Source organism: Phacochoerus africanus, chromosome 3 (genome assembly GCF_016906955.1).
Source record: "Phacochoerus africanus isolate WHEZ1 chromosome 3, ROS_Pafr_v1, whole genome shotgun sequence".
Taxonomy (NCBI): Eukaryota; Metazoa; Chordata; class Mammalia; order Artiodactyla; family Suidae; genus Phacochoerus; species Phacochoerus africanus.
This window is the reverse complement of record NC_062546.1, coordinates 100177725-100193332: the sequence shown is the minus strand read 5'-3', so window position 1 is coordinate 100193332 and position 15608 is coordinate 100177725. Positions and strand designations below refer to the sequence as shown.

Below are 15608 nucleotides of genomic sequence, written 5' to 3'. Positions count from 1 at the left end.
GAAAACACTGAACTGAATTCTCTCACAGTCCACCTTATAATACACGGTACAGAGACGAGTGGAATTCTACTGTGAATTGACACCAAAGACATCCTTTTATTTTGCATCATCTGCCTAGAACAAGAAGGAGAAAATAGAGTGTCAGGCTTCCTAAAATTCAATCCCTTTATTTAATCAATGAGACAAAAAGCAAAGTTGTGGCTCAAGATTTCAGAAAATTCACAAGTGAGACTAGAGCATATGACAACTTAAACCACAGCGACACCTATGAGTCTATGATTTGTTAAGCTTGTGAGGACAAATAAAGTTAATTGCCTTCCTTCCAATAAAGGATGCTACTGTAATTATCCTTTAAATGAGTGAAGAATGCAATAACCATGGGTGTATGGGCGTCCCACCCTAATCCCTCAGACTACTCAGATGTGACTCTCCATGTACTAATATAACTTCACATGGAAATTTTTTTTTTCCCTCTAAATTTCACAGTGCTGTTAAGTGACATTAGACTAAAAGATTTTGGTAACAGGGAATATCAACAACAAAATTGTTAACACTGTGATGTCTAGAAAATACATACCTGTGATGTTTCAGGTGCAAAAGATTTTTTTAATGCCAGGCTTAAAGAAGCTGATTTTCACAACCAAAGGGACGCTGGCTTATTTAAGAGAAAAAAAATGAAGGAGTTGCTGTTGTGACTTAGCAGGCTACAAATCCAACTAGCATCCATGAGGATGCGGGTTCAATCCCTGGCCTCTCTCGGTGGGTTAAGGATCCCGCGTTGCTGTGGGCTGTGGTGTAGGTTGCAGAGGCGGCTTGGATCCCACCTTGCTTTGGCTGTGGTATAGTCTGGCAGCTGCAGCTCCGATTGGCCTCCTCGCCTGGGAACGTACACATGCCAGCAAGTGAGGCCCTAAAAAGAAAACAAACAAAAACAATAGAAATGAAAAGCTGATAATGTAGTTCCTAAGACTTGGCAGTCAGTTATCCTCAAGAGTCCATGCTCAAGGACTTCAGAAAATCTCATAAAAATGTGGGATCCCCGAGTGTGGCTAAACTTACAAGGGAGATGCTGGCAAGGTAACTGCTAAAGAAGAGACAAGAATTATTTCTAGATTTAGGAGTTCCCACTGTAGTACAAGGAGACGGCAGTGTCTGGAGCACCAGGAGGCTGGTTCATCCCCTGCCTGCACAGAGTTAAGGACCTGCTGTTGCAGTAACTGCGGTGGGGATCCGATCCCTGGCGGGACGGGGGGTGCAAAAAAAATAAAAATAAAATAAAATAAGGCACAGCATCCCCCTTGACCTGAGGGTTCACTTTGCTGGGTTTCACTTACCTGAAGTCAACTGGGGCCCAAAATACTAAACTGAAAATTCCAGAAATTAACAATTCTGAAGCCTTCACGTTTGCTCTGGGCTGAGCCGTGAGGAAATCTCGCGAGGTCAGCTCAGTGCGCAGCAGCGTCGTACCCAGGTCCGGTTCCCCGGCTGCTCCTTTTCCAGGAGGCCTGTCGTGCTACTGAAGAGCGACCCTGCAGCGCAGAGGAGGGCGCAGCCCGGCGGGCACAGGAGCCTAAGTCTGCCTTTCCGCGGAGGTTCAAGGCAGAAAGAAACCCATTCCCAGGCTGAGGTAGCCAAGGTCACAGCAAGAACCTTCTCAGGGAAATTGGGTGAAAGGAAAAAGACGCTGGCGCAGGCTTTGCTGTCGTACCTCAAAGTGCCAGGGTTAGGCCACTGCGTGTGACAAGCATCATGAAGACAGCAAGAGCATGTGTGGGTACCACAGGGGAAGTTGCGCAGAGAGGCTGCATTCACGTGAGTTCCTGCAGGGCAGCGTTATAGCGCTTCCATCTTATTCCGAGGGTAGTGTCGATATCTATGCCCACATTACTCAATTTAGGATTTAATCTCCATCCTAGGTGTGGCGAGGGGAGGGCGGGACGGAGAAAACGTAGCATTTCTAGGCTTTGGTCCCAGTGTGGCTTCAGGCATCCCCTGGGGAACTTATCCCTCTGGATGGGGCGGGGGGGGGGGGCGACTATACAGACCACGACCCCCAAAATAGAAGAATTTACATCACAGAATAAATGAATGAGCACTTTATTTTATTTTGTCTTTTTAGGGACACACCTGCAACATATGGAGGTTTCCAGGTTAGGGGTGGAATGGGAGCTGTAGCTGCTGGCTTACACCACAGCCACAGCATGCCAAATCCCAGCAGCCTTTATGACCTACACCACAGCTCAGAGCAACACGGGATCCTTAACCCACTGAGCAAGGCCAGGGATCAAACCTTCATCCTCATGGATGCTAGTCAGATTCCTTTCAGCTGAGCCATGATGGAAACTCCAGCACATTATTTTAAATGCAAATAAAAATGAGAGTGTTTTTCTACTACAGAAAGAGTATTTCCTTTTACCTGCTGAAACTCAGTGGTGGCAAATGTGATACAGTCAAGCTATGTGTACACATACTGGCAAGTGAACTGGTACAGCTTTTTTAAAAGGCGGTTCAGCACAAAGGATTAAGGGCTTTGATCAAAAAATCCTAATTCTAGCACTTTTTTCCCATGAAACTGATCGGAGTTTGATGATGTGGTGGAGGGTGTTTGGTATTATCTACAACTGCAGCAAGTGATAAAAAAGCTAATGTCTAAGAGGAAAGAAATTAAATATATTATGACCAATCCATTTCAGAATACGCAGTGATTCATTATCTGAATAAACAAATATACAGTGTGATGAGAAATACGTACAAAGCAAAAATGCTCAAAAACAATCATAAAAGCAGAAATAAAAAATGCATGAGCCGAGAACATTTTTTCCTGAAAAATTCCATTTTTTCCCAATTCAAAAATAAGTTAATATAAATACAGACATTTGAAATGTCACCAATCATAATGGCAGGTGATAAAATAAAAATACAATGTAAGTATAAAAGATTAATAGCTTATGAACTATAATTGTTTACTTATCAAATTTAATAGAAAGCTATTAAATAATTATAAGCCAAATAAGATAGACTACAAGAGCATTTCTAACAATAAAAATTTCAATAGATTAATGAATATGCTATATATGAAAATATTTTATACACATAAATTTATTGTATGTAAAATAATGTGTAGACTAAGTATGTAACAATAATATATAATAAAATTTTAAAATATTTAAGTACATAGCATATAAATATGTACAGTATATAGAATAAATATAAAAATATAACATGTAAATAAAATATAACAAATGTGAAAGTGTGTATATATGTATATATAGTGAACTCTTACAGTTCAAAGAATTTATAAGGATTGATAACAAAAACAATGAATATTCTTTTGATGTGCCGCTTAGATGGAATCTTTAGCCTGGAGAAGTATTAGTAAAATCACAATAATCCTGAGTTAATAATAAGTCCAATAAACAGGGCTTATATTTTTAATTCCAAACCCTGATTTCTTCACATTTGTCAGCAGTTGGTGTTTATGTGTGAAACAATTTCCTCTGTGATTTGGGAGTTTCTCAAAAACTTGTATTTAGTAAATTAAGTTTGAAATAATTTTGCACTTTATTTGTTTATTTGGAGTTTTCTAGGCTCCCCATTACGGGTATTGTGTTAGACACTGAATTCTGTCATTTGGTATAGGAAGTTCTGGGGTCCTTAGAGGCAGAGGAAATGACTGGGTTTCCTAAGAGAAGTCTAATAGGTGTGAAGGAGGATTACAGTGAAGGCTGATGTCTTGCTGCTGGGCAGGAATGGGGCTGGGGGAGGGTCCAGGGAGCTGGCTGAGCTAGATTAGGGGTCAGTCATGGACATGGAAGGAAGGACATTCTCCTTGGAGAGGACAGAAGAAGTAGTTGCATCATGTAGAAACAGCCCTATTTATGTCTTACCTTATTGTTGTTTTATTTATTTATTTTTTGATATTGGACATTTATTTATTTATTTATTTATTTATTTATATATTTTTCTACTGTATAGCATAGTGACCCAGTTACACATACACGTATATATTCTTTTTTCTCATATTACATGTTCCATCATAAGTGACTAGACAGAGTTCCCAGTGCTACACAGCAGGACCCCATTGCTAATCCATCCCAAAGGCAACATTCTACATCTATTTACCCCAAGCTCCCAATCCCTCCCATTCCCTCCCCTTCCCCCTTGGCAACCACAAGTCTATTCTCCAAGTCCATGATTTTCTTTTCTGTGGAAAGGTTCATCTGTGCCATATATTAGATTCCAGATGTAAGTGATATCATATGGTATTTGTCTTTCTCTTTCTGACTTACTTCACTCAGGCTAAGAGTCTCTAGTTCCATCCATGTTGCTGCAAGTGGCATTATTTCGTTCTTTTTTAATGGCCGAGTAGTATTCCATTGTGTATATATACCACATCTTCCTGATCCAATCATCTCTCGGTGGACATTTGGGTTGATTCCATGTCTTGGCTTTTGTGAATAGTGCTGCAATGAACATGAGGGTGCATGTGTCTTTTTTAAGGAGAGTTTTGTTTGGATATATGCCCAAGAGTGGGTTGCTGGGTCATATGGTAGTTCTGTGTATCAATTTCTAAGGTACCTCCATACTGTTCTCCATAGTGGTTGTACCAGTTTACATTCCCACCAACAGTGCAGGAGGGTTCCCTTTTCTCCGCACCCCCTCCAGCATTTGTAATTTGTAGACTTATTAATGATGGCCAATCTGACTGGTGTGAGGTCACAGCTCATGGTGGTTTTGATTTGCATTTCTCTAATAATCAGTGATGTTGAGCATTGTTTCAAGTGCTTGTTGGCCATCTGTATATCTTCCTTGGAGAAATGTATATTCAGGTCTTTTGCCCATCTTTGTCTAAAATATACAAACAACTTATACAACTCAACAGCATAAAAGCCAACAACCCAGTTGAAAGATGGGCAAAGGACCTTATTACTATTTTAAACACTGTGAAAAAGTCATTTTCATTTCAATGTAGCAATTGTTCCCTCAGATTTTCAAACTATGTGAAGTGATGCATTTTAACCACTGAGAGATGACAGTGACAGCAGCTGATGTTTACCGCAAAAGAAAAATGAAACAAACAAAAAAATGTAACCCTTTGTGTATAGTGGTTGCTATTTTTTAATGTTTTATACCCTAAATCTTCAAATATTCACCCCAGAATTTCCCCATTCTTAAATGTCTTTGCTAAGAAAGGGTGGTTACTTATTTGAAGTTGTTGAAACTGAATTACTAGGAAGTTATCTTGGCAAGACAGACCAGTGAGTCTCAGACTCTGACTTTTACATTTATTGAATACCCATCTCCTCTCAAAACCAAACAAAACAAAGTAACAAAGAAAAAAGGAAGCAAAATAAGTGAAAAATGGAACACTGGGTAGCCATGGTACTAATAAAATGAAGCTTGAAGGTCTAGCCCAGGTTTGGATTTTCTGACTGGCAAAGGTCTGGGATTGGACTCCAGGTTACATTTATATAAATCAGGAAGAGTGCTTTATCACTCGTTCCAAGATATGAGAACCAATGGGCTAAACACTCAAATCCGTGGAAAACAGGCTGATGGAGAACTTTGCTTTGGGTGACTGGTCTTTCTGAGGATACTCCTGGCTATGCCCCACTCCCTTACCTGCCCCATCTTTCCATGAACGTGGAAATCTCTGTTCAGCCCCAAGGGGGGGGGGGGAGGACCCTGGATGGAGGAAAAGGGGGGATCTCAGGGAAGGGGTAAGGGAAGAGGCCTTTTCAGCATGGTTTCTGCCTTTTCTTCATGTCTTTGACAAGAACAGGCTGTGGAGTAAGAGGAGGATGCATTAACTTGAGGGAATTGGAGCTCAGAGCAGGGGAGACTCTCCTGCAAACAGCACCATCCATTGTACTGGAAAAATCCCTTTGCTGCATTCACTTCTTTGCAAAGTTATGGAATTTCTTAGTTTACTAGACTCTTGCATAGGTTGTGGATACTCAGCTTTATTGCACCTGAAGCCTTCTTGTTTTTTGTTTTTTGCTTTTTTACATTTTCTGGGTGCATTGAGTCTTGTTTGTTTTGTCTGTTTATTTGAGGTGGCATTTGCTTTGAGTTTTATGCTGTTTATTATCTCCCATTGATCCCTCTGTGCGTTATTTATTGTGCTTTCCTCTCCTCTCTCCTGAGTAACTTCAAGATAAAGTTATTTCAGCACAAAAATGTTGCCATGATGGAGACACACATCAAGGCCTGGCTGGTTCAGATGATTGTCTTGTTCTGGGAGGTCTGATGAGGGATCATATCTCCCTGGGCAGCAAGAGCAGATTCCAGATGCAGTTTTCTCTTTTCTGTGTTGTTCCCCCCCCCCCCGCCCGCCTCACCCCATCACAATGCTGGGATGAGGATGAGAATAGAATGTAGACCAGGAGTAAGCAGGGAGCAGAAGATAGATGCTTGATACCTGCAGACAGGTTCTCTAGAAGGTTGTCCCGAATGGATGGATGTTGCAGTGGGGGACCTCACTGTGCCCTGTAGGGTTAACTCCTGTGCACAGGAGGAGACTGAACAGCAGTGGGGCTGTGTGAGGTGCAGACAGCTGCAATGATGCCCCAGGTGCTTGGAGCTGAGATATCTCCCAGGCGGTCCATTTCTGGAACCATATGCCCTCCCGTGGATGGCCCTCAGTGTGGCCTCTGCCTGAAGGTGTGGCTTGGGCTATCTGTAGCTTCAGGCTCCCTGAGAGGAGAAGATGACAAGGGGCCACCCACTGGCCAATCCTGTCTGTGGGGAGCACCTCGTCATCCACCACAAGTGATCTGTATACCAGGAGTCCCACATCTAGTTATGGTGCTGGTCGTAATGATCACTTTGTGCCACATAAACACACGGGGCTAATTTCCTCCATTCTAATCCACCCTGTTGGGACAGGCTTTCAAAGATTTATAAACTCCCTTCACATTCTTGTTTTCCCTTTTGAAATACACAGTATGAAGACTCATTACTGATTTGAAAAGATTTGACAACTCTGATATGTAATATTTAAATGTTTTGTCATGTTGCACAACTAGATTAATGGGAATAGGATTCAAATCCAAGGCCAGACCCCACTGAATTGTGGCAAGAAGGGAAGACTCATAACCGCCATATCCAGGTAAATTGGTAGAATCAATAAAACAAAGAGATCATGTAAATAAGAATATTTTGAAGAATAATTCAACAGTCACTTAGGTAGAAATAGTACCAACTTGCCATTGTATTGGTATAATGGTTATGAATTGGCTCCAAAGAAAAGATAAATACCTGTGTCCAGGCATGTCCAATGCAGTCTTCTTCTCAGCCTGCTAATGACATTCAGGTTCTGACAGGTCTGGACCCCGCCTTTTTTCTATCCCATCACCCCATCCTGAGATGTCGTTTCAGGTATGGAGCTCCCCATCACAGGTGGGCTCATTGATCCTCTTCTCCTGGACATCCCACAGAGAAACCATCCCTGGATCTCATCAGAGAATCTGCTCTCTCAATGCCTTGTGACCAGCTCCCTGATAGCCAGATGCCCTGCCCCATAGCTTCCCTATAGCTGTCATATATCTCAGCCCTGATGAAAGATGCCATCCCTGATTCTTTCCATGTGGACTGCTTTGTCCTGGCCAGTCCTGAACCTGCTCAAATACCAGCACTTCCCCTTCCTTCCAAAGCAACTTCCTACAATTCCCTCTTTTGTGAATGTTTGCTTCAACACCTCCTTTGACAAGGAAAGGCATTTTCAGTACCAACAGAGGCGACTGCTTCTCTCCTTGAATTTAAAAGTTTGCTTTTTCAGAGGATGGTGAGAAATGGGAGAGGATCAGCTTTTGTTTTGTTACTGCAGAGAAAAGTGCCAATATACCATCCTTGCAGTCTAACTCAGGTGACACCCAGGAATGGAAGGCCAGGTACAGGCCCTTTGGCATCTTCAGCTTCCTTCCAGGTGCTTGGGTCCTGCAGTCTGTACCCTCCACTCTACCACACTTAAGCGGGCAGAACCACGTGAAGGGTGCTGAGTGCTGAGTGAGACGATCTGGGCCCAAATCCCACATCTTATTCCCTGCATCCCTCCAACAAATCTGTGTACCTTGATTCCCTAATATGTGTCAGGTTTCATTTAATACCTTCTTCAGAGGGTTGTGGGGAGAATTAAATACCATAGTGTGTTTGCAGATGCTTCCTAAAATAGAAGATAGTTACAAATGGCACTGTGAAGAGGCCAGATGAGAAGTGGGATGGGGGCTCTGAGAGACGGAGCCCAGACACGTGGTACCCAGCGGGTCAGAAAGTTCAGTGATTGGCATAAGGGAGGGGGAGAGGGTACAAATGTCTAGGAATATCGGCAATGGAGGACAATTCCAAAGGAGATTCTGTGGCTGCCTCTAGGGCAGCCATTGGAGGGCAGGTAAGAAAATAGCAACAAAGTCTGTCATGTCCTGAGCCCACAATGTGCAGGGTTGTCTCCTAAACAGGGTGCATCCATTAGGCCTAAAACTTACACAGCCTCTGTTCCCCTGCCTTTGATATCAGCATGCCTACTGTCTGAGGGCTCTCCAGAGAATTGGAATCATACATATAGCTCATTCTAGGTTAGAAATATGAGAACTTGTCTTTCACTATTCAAGAGGCTGGGCTGTCCCGAGATCTTTAGGGTGGGTCAGTGAGGAGAGCTCATGATGTGGTTCTAGTCCAAAGGGTTGTGGGACCAAAACCTAGGAAAAACCAGTGTATCCGTTTGAATCTGAAGGCAGTAGAGATTCTCATACTAAGTGAAGTAAGTCAGAAAGAGAAAGACAAACACCATATGATATCACTTATATGTGAAATCTAAAATACGGCACAAATGAACCTATCTGCATAACACAAACAGACTCACAGACATAGAGAACAGACTTGTGGTCACCAAGGAGAAGGGAGTAGGGTGGACTGGGAGTTTGGGATTGGTAGATGCAAACTGTTACTTTTAGATGGATAAGCAATGAGGTCCTATTGTATAGCACAGGGAACTATATCCAATCTCTTGGGATAGAACATGATGGAAGATAACATGAGAAGAAGAATGTATATATGTATATACATATGTGTGTGTGTGTATGTGTGTGTGTGTATGACTGGGTCACTTTGTTATACAGCAGAAAGTGGCACAAGATTATAAATCAACTGTAATAAAAAAACTAATATGCCAGTATGAAGGCATCAGGCCAAGATAAATAGTATATGATTTTACCTTTACATCTAAAAAACAAAACAAATGAACAAATGTAGCAAAACAGAAACATTGTCATAGGCACAGAGAATAAAGAGGTGGTTGCCAAGCGAGAAGGGAGGTGGGGGGAGAAATAGGTAGGGAGGCTAGAGGTACAGACTTCAGTTACAAGGTAAATGAGTTATGGGGGAAATGTACAGTGTGAGGAATATCATCAGTAATTATGTAATATCTTTGTGTGGTAATAGATGGTAATTAGACTTATCTTGGTGATCACTTTGAAATGGATAGAAGTTTTCAATCACTATGTACTGTAGCAGGAATGAACATAGTGTTTTAGGTCAATTATTCTTTAACAAACAAAAACAAACTTGTAGGAAAAGAGATCAGATTTGTGGTTACTGGGCAAGGGGAACAGGAAGGAGGAAGTAGATGAAGGCATCCAAAAGGTACACATTTACAGTAACAAAATAAATTAGTGGTGAAGATGAATGTGCAACATGATAAATATTAGTAACACCGCCAATATGTTATATCTGAAAATTGCTAAGAGAGTTAAACCTAAGTGTTATCACAAGACAGAAGTATTTTTTCTTTCCCTTATTCTGTATCATTATCAGATGATGGATGTTCACTAAACTTTTGTGGGAATCATCTCATGATGTATGTAAGTCAAATCATTATGCTGAACAACTTGAGTTTACACAGTGCTGTCTGTCAATTATATCTCAGTAAAGCTGGAAGAAAAAAAAAACAATGCACTTGCAGAAAAATTGATACCTTAGTGTGAAGTGGTCAGGCAAGAAGGATTATCTTCTACTTAGGAAAATGTCAGCTTTGTGTGCTGTTCAGGTCTTCAACTGATTCGATGAGGCCCACCCACACCAGAGACGGGGGTGGGGGGTAGGACAATCTGCTATACTCAGTCTATGGATTCAAGACTTAATCTCATCCAAAAACCACCTTCACAGAAACACCCATAATAACATTTGACAAGATATCTGGACACTTTATACCCTAGTCAAGTTGGCATATAAAGTAACCATCACACCCTTTTTGCAGATAACTAAACTTGGGCTCTGAGTTAAGTAACTGACACAGATCATATAGCTACTAAGTTGTATGCAAAGATTTGAACCCATCTCTTCATGCTTCTGTAGTCTAAATATGTAAATTATATGCAAATATGTAAATAAAATGTTTAAGTTAAAATATTATTTTAACTTTAATAAAAATACAATTATTTTATTTTATTTTATTTTTGCTTTTTAGGGCCACACCTGCAGCATTTGCAAGTTCCCAGGCTAAGGGTCAAATCAGAGATACATCTGCTGGCCTATGCCACAGCTACAGCAATGCCAGATCCAAGCTGCATCTGAGACCACAGCACAGCCTATGGCAATGCTGGATCCCTAACCCACTGAGCGAAGCCAGGGATTGAACCTGCATCCTCATGGACCCTAGTTGAGTTCATTAACTACTAAGCCATGACAGGAACTCCCAATTTTAATATTTAAAACAGGAAATTTTAAATTAAATTATTATTTTTTATTTATTTCCCACAAATGACTTTATACTTTTTTCCCTAGAAATGACCAGAAAAGTGGAATTAAAATATTTAATGTAGGACTTAGAAAAAATCAAGAACTTATTTAAGTTTGAGAACTGTGACTTTAGAAACCAACATTGTATTTTTTATATATATATATTGCCTATATGGGTTTGGAAAGACTGGTGTTCTTTTATTTACCATTTCACCACCAGCACTTAATACATTTCCTCATATACTCCTCCCCCATTAATGAGTATTTGTTAAACTTTGAGTGATTAAATGACTAGATGAATAAATGAATAAATTTCATTTTTCTTAGAAAGTTTTTCATGAATGTAGCAAATTTAGAAAACTCCATAGTCACTGCTCATAAGTTCAGAGAGCAGTCGGCTGAGTGCTTTGGCAAAATGACAGTGATTGATAGAATTTGCCAGGGCTGATGGTGAGTGGTTTGGATGTAGATGGTAATCTCACCACATATTATTTTTAGCACTTTTTCTGCCAGTGCTACTCTGAGATATGATCTTCCTGGTCGGTAGCCTTGCATTAATTATTCACAAGCTCTTATACTTGATTTGCTTTGCATCATTCATCTCTTAGAATGTTTCCCCGTGTTCCAGAGGTTGGGAAGAAAGCAGTTATGGCTGGAAACGTTATGACGATGAAACAATTTTATGACATCTCTCCGAGTCTTACCTAATCATGTTTTTATTTTGTTTTTTCCAGTGAAGAAAGCAATTGAATTGAAGTCAAGAGGAGTCAAGATGATGCCTAGCAAGGACAGCAGCCATAAAAACTCCGTCTGTAAGTTCTCTTTCTCTCTATATGAGGATGGATATGTCCATTAGAGGGGAGTGATTCCGGAGAAGTAATTCTGTAAACTGCCTTTCCCATTTCATTTCATTCTACATTTCTGCCTCCAAAAAGTATTTGCTGGGAGAGAGAACGTACACTGACTTCACGTTGTTGGGAAAGAGTGTGTGTTCGTTCTGTCTCCTGAATACATCTCAACTCTGTCTTCCCACTCTGCCCTCATCAGCGTTGTCTGAGACTGGACCTTCCAGATTTCTATATTAAATAGCTCTTCCATGCTCAGGTGTTTTGATCCCAGTTTCTCTGTCCCTTATAGTACATATCACACATACCAGGTTGATCTTTGGGGTCTAGAAGTATGGTCTTGTCATTTTCGTATTAAAATATTCTTGATCATTCATGAATTAAGAATATTATAGCTTCAGAAGGGCAATGTCCACATCCTTTCAAAGGACACCAGAAAATGAAGATCACATCTCTACGGCTTCTATCTGGATGTGCCCAGTACAGAGTAGGCACTTAAAAGCTGTTGAATAAGTGAAAATGTCCCCTGATACCTACCTTTCTGGTACCTCCTCCTTGACACCTCTCATCATAATATAGCCAAAAGGGCCATCTCTTGACCATGTCATGTGTCTCTGCCTGAAGTGTCCTCTCTACCTTCCTTGCGCACAGAAACCCACGTGATCTCAGAGACTCGCCATCTGAAGCCTTTCTTGACTTTCCCAGGCAGAGTTAGCTGTTTCTTCTTTCTGCTCCCTCAGGGCTATGTTCTCGGCACTGTAACATCATTTATTTCACCACAGTCTCACTGTGAGTCTGTCTGTCCCACTCGCTGCAGATTAGAAGGCTCCACCACAACACCCACGTGGGTTTATTTCCAGTGTGGTTCTCCCCTGTGCACCAGGTTGGTTTTAAGATTTTCAACCTGTTGGGTGCCTTTCCTATTCATTCCCAGCGACCTCTTTCTGTGGTGTCTCAGCTGACCAGCTCTCTTGGCACTTATCCCAGTGCTTGAGATCTATGTCCTATTTTCCATGGCTAGCAGTTGATAAAGGTGGGAGGCTTGGGGTGAAGCCCTAGAGCACCTGTTTTTATCTGCATGATTTACTGGGATTGCATGTGAGGTTATCCATGACAAATATATCCACTAAAATAATGAGTAAACAAACACAAACGGCAATAATAGTCCTTTAAAAATCATATCGAGGAGTTCCCATTGTGGCTCAGTGGTAACAAACCCAACTAGTGTTCATGAGGACTGAAGGTTCGATCCCTGGCCCCACTCAGTGGGTAAAAGATCTGGTGTTGCTGCAATCTGTGGTGTAGGTTGCAGCTGCAGATCCTGCATTGCTGCAGCTCTAATTCGACCCCTAGCCTGGGATTTCCATATGCTTCAGGTGCAGCCCTAAAAAATAATAATAATTAAAACAAAAATCACATTTTGGATTGATCCACCTCTCCTTTCTAAATACCCCTATTTTATGGCTCCCTGCTAATTGCTGGTACAACAGTAGTCCATTGAGTGTCCTGTGGCACTTGGAGAGGACAGAAAGGTAAACCCAGCCCCCTAGGATGCAGGTTTCAGACCAGGGTGTGTCTACTACTATTCTGGATGGTTTAAATATAGGTCTCATAGTTCAGAAGGCTGAAAAGGTGATCAAGGTTCTGGTCGATTCATTGCCTGGTGAGGACTCACTTCCTAAGTCAGACAGAAGTCTGCCTGCTCCTATATCTACATACACTGGAAAGAGAGAGAGAGAGAGAGAGAGAGAGAGAGAGAGAGACGAGATGAGCGAGAGGAGAGAGAGAGAGAGAGAGAGAGAGAGAGGAGAGAGAGAGAGAGAGAGAGAGGGAGAGAGGGAGAGAAAGAGAAAGAAAGAGGTCCTAGTCTATGTCTTCTTATCAGGGCACTCATCCCATTCATGAGGTCTCCACCTTCATGACTTAATCATGTCCCAAAGGGTCCAAGGGTAACCACCTTAGAGGTTTGGGCTTCAAGATAGGGACTTGGGGCCACACACAGTCTATGCAGGGGCATCTGCAATCTCTGAGTGCATTTCAGACCCTTGGGTCTCTCTGTCTCTCTGTCTCTCTGTCTGTCTGTCTGTCTGTCTGTCTGTCTCTCTCTCTCTCTCTCTCACACACACACACACACACACACACACACACACACACACACAGAGAGCTTAACTTGAGGAGTTCCTGTCATGGCTCAGTGGTTAACGAATCTGACTAGGAACCATGAGGTTGTGGGTTCGATCCCTGGCCTTGCTCAGTAGGTTGAGGATCCGGCATTGCCGTCACCTGTGATATAGGTTGCAGATGCAGCTCGGATCCTGCATTGCTGTGGCTGTGGCTGTGGCTGGCAGCTATAGCTCCGATTAGACCCCTAGCCTGGGAACCTCCATATGCCACGGGAGCGGCCCTAGAAATGGCAAAAAAACAAACAAACAAACAAAAAACCTTAACTTGAAAATGCACTTTCTGTTTTCATTGTGCTTCCTGTTTGATCATCATGGGCAAATTCAATTTTACCTGTCAATAATGAAGAAAGAAAACTACTGGAAGATGAGAAGAAAGGAACTAATTATTTTAAAATAAAATTTTAGAATTTTGTTATGGTTAGCTTTTTGTTCAGAATGGTCAATAAAATAGGTGAGGTACTATTTATAATTATTTTGAAATTGATTTTTTTATGGATTAAAAACCTTGCAGTAACATAGAACTACATATCAGGTGAACCCTTACATCAAATCAATAGGAGGGCCGATGGCAGATCAAGTAGACATCCAATTTATCTCTTAGTGTAACAGTCAGGCAGGAGCTTTTCTTGTAAAGAGAATATGTCTGGGTCCTTATCTGAACACAAATTGACAAATGCATAATAACTCACTGGTGTTAGAAAGCGTCTGTCCTTTCTCCCAACAGTATTAAACTATTTTTTTTTGTTAGCTTTGAAAATTAATCATTAGAGGAAATGAGGAATCGAGGGAACTGTGAACCTTCTAAGATCAGCAGTGTAATAAATGGTAATATGTTATTTATGCAGAAGCTGTGACAGGAAAAAAATTAAGTGCTTCATAGAGGAAAGGACATATGCTTTGAAGTCAGAGACAAGGTTTCAATAGCTGAAAAATATTTATTGTATTCAAGTCCAAGTTACATCATTTATAAAAGTAAAATAGTAATGATTCTTGTTGAGTAGATAAAGCAATGTAAATTGCCCCTTCCACTATTCGACATACGATGGGTGTTCTGCAAACCATGTCCATTAGGGACTTTCCGCATATAAATAGAGAGAAGGAATATAGATTTTAAGCAGTAGGTCAGTGAAGAATTTAAATGGCTGGCATCTTATTTGCCAGAGGAGGTGTAAGATCCAGAGCACTGAACTTGTTTTCTAAGGTCTTAGAAAGTAGTTTGGCTCCTCACAGGTGGTGAGCCCGAACACGAGCTTCCTCTAGCCCCACCCAGGACACAATTAGAAGCTTTTTCATCAATCTCATTCATTATTGATTAATGACATTTTCAGAAAAAAAAAAGCCAAAGATTATTAAGGTATTAATTCTGCATAATACTCCAAATTCCTAATTATTTAAAGCTCTAAAGGATCGCAGCATAAATGCAACAGAAAGGGCACCAGAAATAAACTCAGTAAACATCGAGACCCCTCCCCCATCTTCTTTTCATCACTGAGTGATGGTGGGCTCCTTATTCTGGCATTGGGACCTCTCAATACTAAAGGACTGTTAAAATTGTCACCCTTTTCCAATGGCAGTAACCGTAGATATAGTTTCTTCTTCTTGATACTCTCCTGTGCAGAACACAATGTTGGGTGTAAGAGTCAGGAGGCTCAGTAATTTGTTACTGTCCTTCTAACTACAAAATGTAAAATTATGTAGGGAGAAGGACAAAAAAAATCCTTGGTTGTTATTTTCCAGCCAGAGATTGTTCTCCTCATATAAAGTTAAAGACAAATGACTTTACAAATTCAATATTGATTTGTTGTAACTCACTCAGATAAATTGATGGCACATGCTGTGTATTAAG

At 41.1% G+C, this 15608-nt stretch overlaps 1 protein-coding gene across 1 annotated transcript in view; it reads left to right on the top strand.

The window, feature by feature from the left end:
- Positions 1 to 15608, top strand: part of CSMD1 (CUB and Sushi multiple domains 1) — a 1865356-nt gene that overhangs the window by 1249559 nt on the left and 600189 nt on the right. The window contains exon 7 of the mRNA XM_047772241.1: positions 11469 to 11546. Coding sequence (XP_047628197.1) covers positions 11469 to 11546 — 78 coding nt within the window. The remainder of the gene's footprint in view (positions 1 to 11468; positions 11547 to 15608) is intronic.